This window comes from Pholcus phalangioides, unplaced genomic scaffold (genome assembly GCF_987345545.1).
Source record: "Pholcus phalangioides strain wild (caught in Gottingen) unplaced genomic scaffold, Ppha-v1.0 ptg000022l_1, whole genome shotgun sequence".
NCBI classification, from domain to species: Eukaryota; Metazoa; Arthropoda; class Arachnida; order Araneae; family Pholcidae; genus Pholcus; species Pholcus phalangioides.
In genome coordinates, this window is record NW_028301615.1 from 6,925,259 (window position 1) to 6,942,383 (window position 17,125).

Genomic DNA, 17,125 nt, shown 5'->3' on the forward strand with positions numbered 1-17,125 from the left:
TCTCTCTCTATTCGAGTCTCTTTTTGCCTCTCTGAGCCTGTCATCTTGTGAGCGCCGCACTATTTATAAGCCGGACAGAAACTTCGAGAAATAGAACATTACACAAAATTCTATTTTACAGTTACCGTACGGAGGGGTTGAACCAATGTCTGGAGGGGCGTGACTTTCTGGAATGTTCTCAGCAATAGCATCTTTCTCCAATGAACTGAAACCGGCATCAACCGATTTCGATATTTCCGAAAGTCATCGAACAAATCGCGCCATCTATCGCCTACAGATCGTAACAATATTATTGTATCTGCAAATGTGTACGGTCAAACAGGTGAATTTGGGGTTATCCAAAAACTCATCTTCGATCATTTCCCCTATCAGAGCAACCTTATGAACGATATCAACTTGTTTTTCTGTTAATCCTTTCCGCACCGAAGAAATTCTTTTATGTCTGATAGACTGAGCCAATTTTCGAAAATTCTGACAGTAGGAAGCATTTTTGAGAAAAGGCGAGCAAATAAGTTTTTCTGAACGTATGTGCTAATTCCGAATATTTTGTTTGCCCCTCTTGATTTTATGTCATATGCTTTAAATCACTAAAAACAAAATGGCAGCCATACGAAATGAGGTCCTTATAACTTTAAAAGGAGCAGGAAGAGAATATTGATTTTTCATAAAACATGTTTTTGGGTATGCTGAACCCAAATATTATGTTTTCTAATCTGAAATTTCAAGCTATCTGCCGCAAATCTCTAGAAAAACAAAAATGTGGCCATGTGCATTCATGCAATGTTTCGTATCCATGCTTTTGAACTACAACAATTATTCTACAGACTACAACAATAAAACAATTATTCTACAGACTACAACAATAAAACAATTATTCTACAGACTACAACAATAAAACAATTATTCTACAGACTACAACAATAAAACAATTATTCTAGTGTAACAATAGGTTTTTAATAGAGAAAAAAGTATAGAACATTGCAAGATATTCAAAAAGCTGAATGTTGTGAATATATCAATTTTTTGAGGTGTTGATTTTTTAAGGAAGGAAAAAACTAATCTCTGCCTCTACCGGGAGTCGAACCTGGGTCCCATGTTTGCTGGACGAGTGCTCTCGTCACTAAGCTACAGAGGAGATAGAGATTTTTCTTCATTGGAGCGTAATATATATGGCGAACGGGACTGTGCAATGAACAGCCTGTCACGATCAGCTAATAAGCTCATAGACAAGTCACCATATGGCTATATATATACTTATATAACATAATATTGCTTTCCACTTGTTAATGGAAGATATACAGAAAGCTGGATGTTGTGAAGATATTATTACGAAAAATATTGTGGCGTAATTTTTGAAGAACCTATCAAGACAATCTCCTGTTGCCAAACCATAAATGTCAAGATCATTACAGTCCTTGAAAAAAATAATGATGGTTTTCAAGTGCTTACAAGTGCTTGAAAAAAATTATTTTGTGTGAATTTCTTCCATAAATTTTTGTCCTTCAACTCGATCCCCTCTAAACCATATTCCACTATGGCGAAAATGTGTATAGCAACAAGGGTACAATGATTATGTGACAATGTTCAAAGCAGGACATATGGGCACGCATACCATTGCATCGCTTCAAAATATTTTAAACTATTGAATGTCAGTTGAAGTGTGGGCTGACCATATTTCCTTGATAAAAATAAGGGAAAATCACCAATTGTCACCAAAAATGTTAACAAAGGTAAGCAAAGTTGCCAATTATTGTTAAAATTGGCAAAAAAAAAGTAAAAAATGAAGCATCATTGCATTGAAGCAGATTTAAATCTATTCTATATGGGGGGGGGGGGAGAAACGAACAGGACAATATTTAAAGTCATAATTATAATATAATTCATAATAAACTGAAATTAAGTATTAAAATTATTTTCCTAATGCCAATACTTAATTTCAGTAAAGAATAAAAACTTCAATAGGCTTTTGCAGAAAATAATGGGACATTTTTTCATGAAAAAATTCAAATTGGAATGGCCAAAATTACATGAAAATAAGGGTATGTCCAGGAAATACAGGTCATATAGTCACCCTAGGTATATGATTACATGCTTTTTAATTTTTTTTCATCGAAGGCAAAGTTCAATATTGTTTTAAGCATTAAATGATTTCTGCTTAAATGTTATTTGCATACTGAACTACAGTGGCTTTTTTCAAAAGCAAGACCTTTAAAACTTGACATTGTCTACTATATATAGCTTTAAATAATTGGCGTTTCAAAATTAAAAATGAGTAAATGTTGAATATAAATTTAAAAATCTTATTTAATTTTTGTATAAAATCACTGTTTTTATTTTTTTATCAACCGCGATATGAGTGTCCTTGAATTTTAATATTTTGCCTAGAAAAGTGCTTGAATAGTCCTTGAATTTTTTTACTATCAAGGAGTATGAACCATGTTCTAGAAGGTCTCCAGATGGAGGCGCCACAAAACCAGAAGTATGCAAGAATTCTAGAATTTTTGTCGTGTCTATAAAAATCATTCAATAGCCAGTGGAGAGAATTGTTGTATTTTATGCTCAATCAAGAGAACTCTGATCTGCATGTATCTCTGCTTGTAAATACATGCAAAAATTGCTGTTCTGTAAATAAACTTCTTTACTTCCTGAAGATAATTAAGAGTAAATAAATTTGTAATAATAAGTAAGTAGTAGTAAATAAATTCTCTGCTTATTTCAAGGACTTAAGAGAGATTATTCAGAACAATATTTATTTTTTGAGATGTTGATTTTTAAGGAAAGAAAAAAAAAAATCTTCCATTAACAAAAAGAGAGTAACATCATGTCATATACATGTAGAACTTGTACGTCGAATACGTAAGCGTACACGTGTGTAGGCGGAGCCAGTAGAGAAAAAGGCTTTATAAGCGTGTGTAAGTTAAGATGCATTTCGTTCGTTAGCACACCTCTGCGAATTTCTTGGTGTTATTTTGCAGCAATCAATTAATTTCAAATTATAACAGTAAAAATGAGTAACCACCAACGTTTAGATGATGGAATGAGGTGGCGAATTGTTGGGAGGCTAGAAGCAGGCCAATCTCAAGTCCAGATTTGTAGAGAGTTCAATTTAATGCCCAGCGTCGTGTGTATGGAAACAGTTCGAGGATACCGGATCCATTTAGAGAAAGCCTAAGCAAGGTTGTCCAAGAGCTATGACAGCCAGAGAAGATCGCCATTTGTCGATTATAGCGAGGCGTAACAGGAGTGCTACAGCTTCTCAGCTCTCTCGTGACTTGTATGCAGCCACAGGAACCCGTGTATCAAGGGTGACTGTTTCCAAAAGACTTCATGAGAGAGTGTTGTTTGCAAGTAGACGTGCTGTTTGCATTCCGCTCACTTCTACGGACAGGAGAATCTGTTTATCATGGTGCAGAGAGCATAGAGATTGGAGTATGGATCAATGGGCGACCGTTCTCTTCACTGATGAGTTCGGTTCAGCCTAAGCACCGATTTTCGCCGTACGTTCATATGGAGATAACCAGGGACCCGCTACCTAACCTCCAATATCCGCGAAATCGACCATTATGGCAGAGGAGGTTTAATGGTCTGGGCAGACATCATGTGGGATGGCTGCACACCTCTCCATGTCTTTGAAAGAGGCACTGTGACTGGTGTGAGGTATAGAGATGAGGTCTTGGAGCCCTATGTTCGCCTTTTCAGGGGTGCAGTTGGCCCTGAGTTCATTTTAATGGAAGATAACGCGAGGCCACATAGAGCTCTTCTGCTCGACGATTTTCTAGAGAGTGAGGGTATTCGCCGGAGGGATTGGCCAGCCAGATCTCCAGACCTTAACCCTATAGAGCCTGTTTGGGACGCTCTGGGGAGGGCAATTGCAACTCGCAACCCCTTTCCGGGAACCCTCCAGGGAATGAAAACAGCGTTGCTGAACGAGTGGGACCAATTGCCACAGGAAATGATAAACTGCCTTATTTCAAGTATGAAATCACGCTGCGAGACCTGTATATCTGTAACAGGGGACCATTCCTCCTATTAACCCATTTTTTTGTTTATTCTGCAACCGCGGTTTCATACCTTCCGACTCCAACGAGTGTTACGCACGATCATGCGGGTGTATTACAATTATTGAATGGTTATTTGTTTTGTATCGTATCAATGTATGTACATATCAAATTTCATTAAAATCGGTACAGTAGTTTTAGAGATAATCAACCAAGTCTGCAAATTCTCTTAATTTCTTACACCAGTGTATCTGTGAAAGAAAAAACATTAAAAGAAAATACCTTTTATATACTTTTATATACAATTGAAGTTGCTGGTTACTCAAATTATTCGGGAAGAAAAATTTTTGGCCTCTTCCAAAAAGGTCAATCATGCCTATGCCCCTGTCCTGGAATGGAATGCTGCGGCATGGTCATGAGTAGGATTTTTTTTGCCCCCTACAACTTTGAAATTTGATAATTTTAGAACTGTGTTCTTTGTTCGCAGCTAATACTCCCACCCACAGGGCCGTCATTTCAACTTTTTCCAGGGGGGGGGGGCAAAGCACATGTACTCAATGTATGTATATATTTGTGTATATATATATATACCATTTTTAGCTTATTTTCAAAAGCCGGGGGGGGGCAACGGCTCCCCTGCCCCACCCCCCCAAAGGTAGGCCTGCCCACCACTGGGGCAGTTGCTCCTCTCCCGCTCCCTCTAGTTTTGTCGCTGTGCTTCAGAATTTCACATAACGACAGAGTCAAGGCTCTAGAAACTGCAATTAAATACATTTAGCAACAAGAAGCTACAGGAATTGACATAATCACGCTGCAAAGATGGCAAGATTTGGCAGTGAAGAAACAGCATTTGTCAGGAAAGCAGACTATGATTAAAAATTTTTTTAAATCACCACAGGACTGAACTTTTTCAAGTACTGTGTATTCAACTTCAAAATATTCTGTAAGTTCATTTTCTCACTAAATTTTTTCTGTTGTTTTGCTGTAAACATGATTAGGTTCTTAATGTGCAAAATTACAACATGGTTTGACGTTTAATAGGCTTTTCCTTAACACCTTCGTATTATCCGATGTTCTGCCGGCCCATTTATGTCGGATAAGCAAGACTCTGCTGTACTCATGTAAATTTTTTTTTCGTAAAAATACCCTTGAAATTTGACCCCAAAAGATTTCAAATCTACCAACTTACTCCACAAAACATGTGCGAATGGAAAGTTTGGTCCTTTCAAATTGTCGATTAGCACAATTTTCAATAATTTTTTTAATATAAATAATTATATATAACAATAATTTTTTTCATAATTTATTTTAATTGAAGTTTTCTTTATTTAAAATAACTGTGTGACATGTATTAATTTTGTTCTGGTGAATTATTATTATTTTTTGTTCATGTGGTAAGGTTTTGGTAAAGGTGGTAAACAAAACAATCCCCGTAGAAATGTGTTTTTTGTGGGCAGGTTAACCGTGCATTGTACACATTACATCGATCACCAGCTGAAAATGTTTAAATATGTTCTTGATAAATGAAAAAAAAAACTTAAATTATTTGGTTATGTTCCTTTTGTGCTGCCAAATTATTTGTTCCATGTGGAGTGTCACGATATATTATGATCGTAATATAGAGATAGAATATTAGTACTATAAATCCCGAACTACCACAGAACACAATCATAGACCATTTGTCGAAATAAATAAATATCTTCATCTTGAAAACTGCTAGGAAATATAGCTGGCCTATTGAAGACTTCAGAGAATGGAAAATCAAGTTCTTGAAGGATGTGAAAGCCTCCTTTTTGTAACAGAGCAACACACACGAACAAGAATTATACATGAGTGTATCTTTGTGTTCAAGCATAAGAAATCTCAAACAGTCATTCTTATGCACTACAGTTGACGAAGATAATAATGTGTAAATTTTTCTTCATAAAACTACTTCTCCAGGAATATGCAGATACCAACACCTATTCTCTCATAAACAATAGCTTTAACATAATCAAAAAAATAATTCTTGTATTTCACAAAAATTTTGGAACATATATAATAAAATTGAGATTTGTAACATGGGGGACAGGAAGCTACAACAATGCTGCAGGAAAAATGTTTTTTAAAGTGTTAAACAATATACTCTCACTTATCGAAGAAGACAACATTATCACACATTAACAACAACCATAAGGTTCTTGACTTTATCAACAACAACAAAATTTCTCACATTTGCACATATGATTTTGAAAACCTCTTCACTAGCGTACCACACAATAAACTCATTAACATGTTTTCATCTCTCAAAAATATGAAGATTCCCTTAGATTTAATTTGACACACAGGAAAAACCTTGTTAACTTCTGCATTCTTGAAAACTTTCTTTACAAAGGAATACATATCTACAAGCAGATTAAAGGAATACCAATGGGGACCTGCTATTCAAGCACTCTTACCAACCTTTCTATACTTCAAATTTGTAGATTCGGACACATTTGTAATAATAAACAAGCATTCAATGCAGCACTCCTCTATCTTTTCAAAATTGCATCTGGCAACAGTATTCCAACCACCTTCTTCAATGACATTTCCAGAAAAATCTTCAAAACAACAGTTTCCCCATTCTTGAGGTATGTCCGGTGATTTCTTGACTACTTCTTTAGACTTTTTAATTTATTTTTTGGACATTTTTCATAATCCTTGTAAAATATTCACTGTAATTATTTTATTCCTGTAACTTTATTCCTGTAATTTTTTTCTCATGCTGCTTTGATCTTATAATCTAAAGCTCTATATATATATATATTTCTAATATTGTATTTTTAACATTTTATCATTGTCTATTTTTCGTCCAACATGTTTTTGAGAAGGCAGGTGTTTGGGAATAAGGGCTGGGATTTTTAATGCAATTGGGCATAGACACTCTTCAGAAACTCCTACACTTTTTGAACTATGCATGGGGTTCCCCTGATGAAAACCCACTGCATAGGGGTTGTATTTCACTCTCATAAAATTCTTTTTTTTTCCTTTTTCTTAAAAAAATGCTTTTTTGTGTATATATATTGTGTTCAATCAGAAACGATTTGAAGAAACATTCTGCGCGAATGACCCCAAAATCATCAGAAGATGAAGAGAAAAAACAGCAATTTTTAAAGAACACTGACTTTTTGTGACACTTGCTTGATTTTTTTTTTTTTGATTTCACATGAGTAGGGATACGTAGATTTTGTATTTACGAAGTAACCGCAACAAATGTGAAATTCATGAAATGCGATAAATATGAAATTTTGACAAATACAAAAATTTGAATTTTTACTATTTTTCTGAATTTAAAATATACTTTTAGGGATTAAAGGGAGGGGCACCAAAATCAGACGTTTTAATCTGGCAATCAATTTTTTTCTATTGTGTTGTCTAAAAGAAAACGAAAATGACAAAATTTAGAAATGAAATAGTTTTTGTTTTTAACGTTTTATACAATCACTAGTTACAATAATGAGAAAACTGGCATAGTAACTGATAACATTCAACGTACTTGCAATTAGAAAAATATCCAAATAACATACCCATTTCAGTTCTGTCATTTCTTTCATTAGGAGCTGAATATATAGAGATACAACTTTTTTTATTTTGAAAACCCCCTGTTCTTTAACTTCCTATTAGAAAGTTGTTTTTATGAATATTAATTGTGCTGACATATATTTATGCAGCTTCCTATATGTGTAGATATTACATTTTGCACAGTCAAAGCCAAGTATTAATATGCAGTATTGGTATGTACAGCAATATTAATTTACTTTACATTATATGTGTAGGTTGTAAAACAACAGATACTGAGCTTTCTAAGTCCTATATCTCTGAACTACAGTACCAGTTTTATTTGTGCAGTGTCGATTGTATGGTATGAACAAGGAAGCAAAAATTATTTTTCAGACAAAGAAGTGAGTAAATTTTTCCCCCAGATTTTCCATTGCTGCATGCTTACGCAAATTTTTAATTTATCATATTAATTAATTTATCAATTTTTAAATCATAATTTATTCTTAAGTTGACTGTGATTGCTTATGCAAGGTCAATGGCAACTTGGCGAACTTCAACACTTTTTTTTTTTTTAACCGAGCACAACTCGGGTCTATTGCCATAGGCAATTTACTACCTAGTGAGTTGTGCCGGAATTATGTGTGTACCTAACAGTCTGAGTGTGTATCTAGTGTTGTGTATGATTTTTCAGTGCTGCCATCTCTATCTCAGAAGTGAAGTGAGTGATGTGTGGTGACTGAATATTTGTACTGTTTGTAGGCCTGTTGCTCTCTGTGGCGAGACTTCTTAACGGGGAGATCAGCTCGCATTTGCGCCTCGAAGTTGGGAACCACAGAAAACCAACTCCAGCCGACCACCACTGTGGCGACAGTGGGGCTCGAACTTCAACACTATTAAACATGGAGCTGTTATAGAATTGTACTACTGTAATAAAAAGGCAGATTGAGCCATTTAGGAGCATTCAAGGCACCTGAATGGCTTTTGCAGGTAAAGGATTTGCTGACAAAAAAAGTATCCAGGGTTCACACATCCTTAAACTCCTTAAAATGCCCTAACTTTTCATTTCCCTCTGGGGAAGGTCCCTTATAACTCCTTACTTTTTGTAGCCACTCCTGAAAAGTCCATGTTTTTTTTCTGTGAAGGGATCTTTTTTTAGAATAGGCATTCCCCATGGTGATGAATAGCATTACCTAGAAAAATAAGAGGAAGCTTCCCTGAATATAAAGAAGGAGGAAAAGAGAAAAAAAAGCCCTTTCTTTGTAATAGGAAACATAAAAGCAGGGGATGGGATTGGAACATCCAATGATTTTGTCGTATTTAGTACGATTTTAGCAAATTAATATGATTATACGCTTTTGCTTTTAAAAATACGATTTTCACAGAATTGCTAATATTGACGTTTTCCTGCCTATGTCGCAAGCTGGTCAGTGTTAAAGATCAATGGTCCATTGAACGACATCACTCCGCGGAACCAGTAGCCGAAAATTCCCCCACGCCCAGCAGTGTTCTTTTTCACTGCTGGGAGTTTTTTTACTGATGCGGTGAAACAATGTCTTGGGTTGCCTATATTAAGCAGTATACTGAGTGGGGCCTCAATCCTTCAGCATCTGTTTGATGGATCAATATTTTTCCAAAATTTATATGCCATCCTAACCCTTTATACTTTTATGAATTTTATTTTTTTTAATCCAGGCCAGATTTTCTAAATGAATGTGTGCCAAAAATTGAGTTTACAATTCACATATTTTTGATAATTTACAATAAGCAATTATTTTCTGATATTTGAGTATTGTCAATTTTTTCATGTCTGAAATTTATAAAATTATTTTTCGGATTACTTTGGATTTTTGGGAATTTTTGACAAAAAAATAATATTGCTGTTGATATAGTTCTATTAATATTGATCATTCAGGTGACTAGAATGTCTAATTTTGAGTTATGAATATCAGTTGATTTTCAACCCTTTGGTATCCATCTAATTTTGGAATTAGAATTTTTGTTTTAACGTTATTGGGGGACTGTGTCCCAGGGCCGTCTTAAGAGCACCATGGGCCCCCACGCCAAGTGGTTTTTCTGAAGCCCTAACAGGTAAATTATAGAAAATTTCAACCAAATATCATTTTTGTGAGGCTCCTCTTCTCTACCGGGCCATGCCCGGGTAGGCCCACACGTTAAGACGACACTGCTGTGTCCCATTGAGTGAAATCATATTTCATTTTAGATAAAGCATTACGGTAGAACAAAAGATAGACACAAGCAAACAATTGTTGCGTTTTTTTTCACATTATAAATCTTATTTATAAATGTGAAAGTATGTATGCTTGTCCTTTATACAAATCTACAATTTTAGACGATTGTTGCCAAATTTTACATGCACCAAACAGGATAGGTTACATTGAGCTGGGTTCGTCAGAGCTGGGCAAATGCCCAAAATTGGTGAAAAACCATTGGGCAACAATGGTTCCTGGGCCCCAACATTCACTTTCAAAATGTTTACTTCGGTTACTGTGGTTCTCTAACAATGTGTTTAACACATGCACAAGCCTTTACAATTGTTTTTCACTGCTTTGGTGCTGCCAGTATTATGTATAACTTTTTTTTTTGCAGTTTTTTTGCTAGTTCATTATAGAAAGGTCTATGAAAGTCAAGTCTGGGATCCCCTTCATAAAAGATCCCATTCTAAGGCCTAGGATCTCTTCCCCCATCTTGGAGGGGCCATGCATGAAGGAGCTGTGGTTGGCAAACACTCGAGAACCACTTGATATTTTATAAATGGAACTAATACTTACCTTTCTTGCTTCAATTAAAAGAAGGTCCAAACACTCAGAAGACTTGCCTTGATGAATACTCTAAAGGGGGTTGTCACTGAGTTTGCAACATTGATTGATGCCTGCCTGTTCCATGTTCAAAATGGATTTCTTTCAGCATTTCTAGAAGGCATAGGAGAAACAATAGCTAGAACCATGAGGGCATGGCTGACACCTGTGCTGTCTTAACACATGGGCCCACCCTGGCTTAAAAAAAATGAGACATTAAATTTTTCGAGAATTTTCCAGGTAGAGATTCAGAAAAATCCTTTGGCCCAGGGGCCCATGGTGTTTTTTAGACAGCCCTGGCTGAAATTGCTCAAGCTCTGGGGTCTGCGACGATTCTCATTTTTTGTTTTTTCACATTATAAATTCATTATGAAGGGGCCCCAGAGTCAGGTCTGGAGCCCCCACAAATGATTCCATTCTAGGGGCTGGGATCTTTAACGCCCCCCACATACTGGAGAGGCCATGTAACGGATAAGGGGCCCCTCATGCCCCAGATAACGGCAGATATGGGATAATTTGCTGATAAGATCTTTACAGTGGCTAGTTCATTTGTACATGCATTAATTTCCTTTAGACCAGCGGGTCTCAAGCGGTGTTCCACTGAGTCCTTGGGGCTCCATGTGTACTTCCGGAAGGGCTCCCCAGTCACTTGGAGAAAAAATAAATCAGTAAATTTGAACCTACAGAGCTCCGGCATAGAAATTATATATTAAAAAAGGCTCTGCGAGTAGATAAAGGTTTAGATCCGCTGCTTTAGACTGCTCATCAAGGCAAGTATTGTGTTTGGACCTTTTATCTGAAGCAATTAGGTGAGCAATAGTTCCATTTATACAATATCAAGTGGTTCTAGAGTGTCCAAACACAGGACTTGCCTTGATGAGCAGTCTAAAGCAGCGGATCTAAACCTTTATCTACTCGCAGAGCCTTTTTAATATATAATTTCTATGCCGGAGCTCTGTAGGTTCAAATTTACTGATTTATTTTTTCTCCAAGTGACTGGGGAGCCCTTCCGGAAGTACACATGGAGCCCCAAGGACTCAGTGGAACACCGGTTGAGACCCGCTGGTCTAAAGGAAATTAATGCATGTACAAATGAACTAGCCACTGTAAAGATCTTATCAGCAAATTATCCCATATCTGCCGTTATCCGTCATAAACAAGGATACAAATTTTCCTTTAAAAATTTTTTGCAGGCATTCATTTTGTCGACTGAAACACCTGCCTGGATCACCTCATGAATACAGAATTTCATTTATTGTAAAACACTCATCCTGAGGTAAAGAGATGACACAGAATAGAAAAAAAAGGAAGTAGCCTCTATAAAAATAATAATCATAGGTGCCTGAAGCTGTACAAATAACCACTGGATATATATAGGAGCACGACAGAATAAGACATATAAGGGAAGAAAAAAAATATTTATCACTTTGTTAGTTTTTTATAAAAAATCAGCGAGAGGAGTTCTTTTACTGCAAAACACTGGGTGCTGTAGCAATAACCCCCCTCCCCTGGTTCTGATGCCACACCAAAACATATGCTTCCAGATACCCTCCATCCCTTAGGCAAAGCAGGGAATCCTTGATACAAGCAAAACTTTTGAGACAGTAGAGGGTGTGGGGGCACTACAGTAGTGTTTGCTATATCAGTGCCTACAGTAGTCTTTGCTATATCAGACTCTCTCAGTTGTAATGGCAACAGAGACTCGAGCACAATTCAAGACACATGAGGAGGAAACAGTCAGTTTTTTCTTTCAATTTTTTTTGTTTCTTTTTCGATATTTGTGAAAAAATTCAGAAATCTATACAGGAGATTTTTATTTCTGAATCAATTATGTGTGTGCATTCTACAAAAGAGTGTGGGTGCTCGAACACCCACAGCACAGACAACACTGTGAATACATACTGTATACAAATAAATAAAATGTAGGCTTAGTTTTTGCAAAATTTATTTACATTTATTTCACTGTTGAGATTGATGAATGATTATGCAAATCTCAAAGGCTTTACGCAAAAGGTGGGACTATGATGAAAGAGCCAAAACTCAGTTTTTAGATTTTTAAAAATACTTGATTAATTACTTTTTCCTCATTTTACCTCTTCTGTGACACAATGCCCTTCCATTTGCCCTTTAGCCAAAGCTGGTTAAAGAGTAAAGCATTGCCAGTGCTATGGAAAAACTGGTCGCAAATTAGCACCACTATTGGCATAGGGGCAAACTACAATAAGGATTTTTTTTTTTCCTCATTCACCCATTCTTTCTCACAATTTCTCATTTCCCATGTGCTCCCTCTATTATATTCGTCTTATTTTAAATTTCATTTTTAAATTTTATTTCATTTTCAAAAGGCCCTTATAAGGGCAAAATTTCTTTCTTGAAGTTAATTATATTTGTTATTTTTTAATCTCATTACTTTTGAGTTTTTTTAATCGTTACTTTTATTTTTTTATCGTTACTTTTGTTGATATTTTTGATGTTATTTGAAATGGCGAGTGTCTGAGCATGAAATTATTGCTGCTTCTTAGGATATGAAAGTTCAAGAATTAGTTAAGAAAGTTCAACTGAAGGGGCTCATTTCTTTCGCTTTTTGAAAGACAGCAGGTTAGCTTGAATTTCGACAGGTAAAAGGTTAAGACCAAAGCGGGATTTAAGACATAATATGTACTGTAGTGGAGGAGGACTTAGTTTGAGGGTTCAACAAGTATTGTAGTCATTAAAAACTTCTGTCTGGATGGGAAAATAATTTTGCATTTATTACTTCATGGTCTTGGACAGTAACTAACATTCATCATTCAAAATTACAGTGCAAATAGGTGAAACAACAGTTTGCATTTCAAAGAAGTTGGATATATCGGCCTATTCTAGATTTGATGATTCTAATGCTACCCAATAGCATTCAGTGATCTTCTGTATTTTTAAGGCATGAAGAGGCATAAACAATATTTACAATGCTCAGCAAAGAGCTAGAATTATAAGTGCTTCATTTGTCAACACTGGCATTGAACAGTAAAATGTGAACAAATCCCTTTAAAAAATTATGGACAACGGTAAAACTATCTGGTTCCACCTTGCCTTATTTATATCGGATCTTGCAATCTACACATTTTGCACTGTGCTTTTGAAAGTTGTCTTGAAGGAGCGTCATTCTTTAAAAACGCAAGTCTTCAAAATTTGCTGTGCCTTGTTGAAGAGAGTTGACCAGCTCTGCATTTTGGAAGACTCCAAAAAAAGAATGTAATATATATCAGGAGAGACAGCAAGGAATTATCTGTGGTTGCTACTACACTGTTTTGGCCAAAAATTGGTTTTGTAACCAAGTCATTTATCATTGCTTTGGCTTGAGTCAATCTTATAGGAAACTGAAATAGTGCTATGAAAAAAAAAAGTTAATTCAAAATTAAATTTTTTTTTTGCAAAAAAAAATTTTTTTTCAAGGATTTTTTTCCATTATGTTGTCTAAGGGGGTTACCCTCCTCCATCCTACTTTTTATTCCTGCATTTTCCTACTTTTTCTCATTTTTTGAGTGGGAGCCCTGTAGATGACTCTACAGTTTTCTTAGCGCCCACCTTCAGTGTATTGTGGGAACACTTACTCTTTAACTAGCTTTGCCTCTAACCCATGCAAAAACCAGTTTTGAGGTTGTAGCTAACAGGCGTGAGATTTTAATGATGGTTTCTGCATTGCTTAGCCACACCCTAAAACTAATTTTTGTGCATCTATGGAATCACAGAATTATTATATATGAATTTTGAACTAGGCCGGATAGAATGGAGACAGGATATTCAAGAGTCAACTGTATATTTGATTCCAGTTTAATGACTTAGCCATGTTTTGACATTGGTCCGACATTGTACCGTTTTATTAATAGTACATTCCCGATTTGTTTTAAATTTACCCAAAATTGAAATACATTTGTGAATGATAACAATGAAATAAGACACATTTTTTTCTACTAGTATCATTTATTAACAATATAAACCTGTTAAAATATTTTTAGATATATTAATATATTTAGATATATTTAGAAACATAGACGTTAACATAGAACAACTTCAGTAATGGAAGAATAGTCCAGTCTCCCGCTGGCACAAGTTCAGCAAAACACTATACCTGCAAGTCCAGGATGGACGTAGACACGTCTCGAAGTCTGCCAGCAATATTCCATCCCCATTAAGAGGGCATCTGCTCTTGATTTCACATGCAGACCACTGGACTGGTAGAGAGAGATTACCAACGAGAGGAGAAGCGGAGCTACTCCAGCAGTATCACAACAGGAAACTGGTCCATTAACTCATGGCTACGAAGGAAAAGCAACCCTTTTCGCAGAGTAAAGCGGGAGGAGACGTCTTAGTAACAAACCTCTATGTCATTGAATACAGAACTCAAAACGTGTCAATACCTAGCACACTGCTGGTATACAGGGTGCATTCCATAAATAAACAAATTCATAAAAAATCATTTATTGGACATATTCGTACAATTAGTTAATCTTCAAAATAGCACCCTTCTGCGTCGATACATTTATGGTGGTGGTGGAAGGCCTTTTCCGGGAGGTCCTTTAGAGCCAATGTAACATGAGCCTGCATGTTTTCAATCGTGTCTTAATGTTTTCTTTTCGGGGCTTCTTTAAAGCGAAGAAACAAAAAAAAGTCTAGGGGAACCAGGTCAGGACTAAAGGGAGGCTGGGGAACCAGTGAGGTATGGGTCCTGGCCAGGTAAATCGTTGACAACGAAGGTGCTGTGGCTTGGCGCATTATCGTGTTTAAGTTTTCATGGGTCCTTTATGTCACTTCGGCTGCTTGGGACCTTCCTTTTTAGCCTTTTGAGCACTTCCAAGTAAAAAGCTGTGTTCACGGTGGTCCCGGTAGGTAGGAATTAGTGGTGGACAATGCCTCTTACATCAAAAAAGACAATGAGCATGGTTTTGATCCTAGACTTGCTTATGTGTGCCTTCTTGGGCCAGGGCGATGATGGGGTGGGCCACTCTGAACTCTGCCTTTTTGTTTCCGGGTCGTATTCAGAAATCCATGACTCATCACCAGTGATAACTGAGTTTTAAAAATTAGAATTCTTTTCACACATTTCCACCAGTTCTTGGCACTGAAGTACTCGCATGTTCTTTTGTTCGTCAGTCAACACTTTTAGGACCAGTTTAGTGCACACCTTTTTCATGTTGAAATCTTCGCTTACAATGCGATAAACAGTTGTTTTCGTCATCGGTAGAGTTTCTGCTATCCATTGAAGGCTCAACCATTAGTCAGATTTCAAACAATCATGCATACTCGTCACATTTTTGTCGATTCGGGAGGTTAATTGAAGTCCACTGCAGGGTTTGTCGCCGACATCCTCTCGGCCCTCCTTGCACAACTTGTGCCATCTGTGAACTTGTGATTTGGACAAGCTATCACTCCCAAAGGCCTGCTGAATTAATAGAAACATTTCAGTGGCAGACTTCCCAAGTTTAACGCAGAATTTCATAGCGCAACGTTGCTCCATAGAACGATCCATCATGCCGTGTTACATTTATCTCAAAATGGGCTTCACAAAATGTACGTCCTGACTTTCCGGCAGCTCAGAGCCAACTGAGAATGGGTGCATTATGAAGCTAACACCCCCCATCCACCTAGCCCAGCAGGTTAGAGGTCACTTGAATGTATAGTCGCATCTGGAAAAAATACTTATGGAATGCACCTTGTATATGAGAAACCCTTCATCAGCTATCACTTGAATGAATCAGAAATAAGAATTGATGGTACTGAAATTAATATAAGCCTTTTAACAAATAGCAGCTCATTTGCATATTTATACGGAATAAACACTATTACATAACTTTGACATATGGAAATTGGCAACACAGAATGTAAACATTGGAGACCTAGCCAGGGTCAACAACGCTAGGCCTATTGCACTTTGAAATTCTCATGATGATGTTAACCGCAAGGTGGTCCATGGCCCACACACACTGACGCCATGAAGGTAAAATATAGCATTTTCATGTATAATTATATTTGCAAAAACACTGATAACAAATCAGTATTGCACAATTATATTTTCACATTTTGAGTGAGTTAGACGACGACTCTGTGGGATCTCCACCAGTGATCCATAGGACCCTATGATCGGGAGAGGAAGGTAACAAGATGAAGCTCCAGAACCCCCCACACTGGTGTTAATGGAATTTATGTGGGACATCAGCAGCCCGACCTCTGGTCCCATTCTTGCCTGACAGCCGGGAGACCCCACCACCTAACTGCCAGACTTAGCAAACTTAACTGGCCTGAACCAGAATGCTAGGGGGCACCTCAATTTGTTTCCGCTAGCCGAGTGGTCCCTGGGGTCTAAACTAGAATTTAAATGAAAATATATGGAATTTGTGAAGGATCCTAGGTCGTCGTGTTACAGGTTGTTACTTTGTCGTCGAGCGTGTTGAAGACTGATAATTTTGGTGCAACTTTGAGTTTGTTCGAGTTTCTGAGACAGCATCAACAACCAACTTCAGGCCGAAGCACATTCTTGTTCCTCCAGATGTGCTTCATCAAGAAGTTATCTCCTTACAGGATTTTTTTGCTTTTTCGAAATATGTGCTTAGTTTGTGTGTAGGTCTGTCAGAAACTTCACACATTTCGGTTTTTTAAGATTTGGCACATTTCCCTTCTATCGACCATAACTCTAAAATGTTTAGGAATAGGACAAGGTTATTACAGTTACTAGTGCTTTATGCTCTACATTGGGTTTGTATATCACTCCCTTTCGTGTGGCAGATTAGATGAAATTCACTCTATATACAAGTG

The 17,125-nt window shown here is 36.8% G+C and overlaps 1 protein-coding gene across 6 annotated transcripts in view; it reads left to right on the plus strand.

The window, feature by feature from the left end:
* The window catches only part of LOC149069409 (protein DOP1A), a 727,510-nt gene that overhangs the window by 291,497 nt on the left and 418,888 nt on the right, over window positions 1–17,125 (plus strand). For all 6 annotated transcript variants that reach the window (XR_016195089.1, XM_089250153.1, XM_089250154.1 and 3 more), the window contains exon 17: window positions 7,796–7,921. Coding sequence is in view for 5 of the 6 variants with exons in the window: in XM_089250153.1 (XP_089106279.1) it covers window positions 7,796–7,921 (126 nt within the window). In the remaining variant the exon portion in view is untranslated. The remainder of the gene's footprint in view (window positions 1–7,795; window positions 7,922–17,125) is intronic.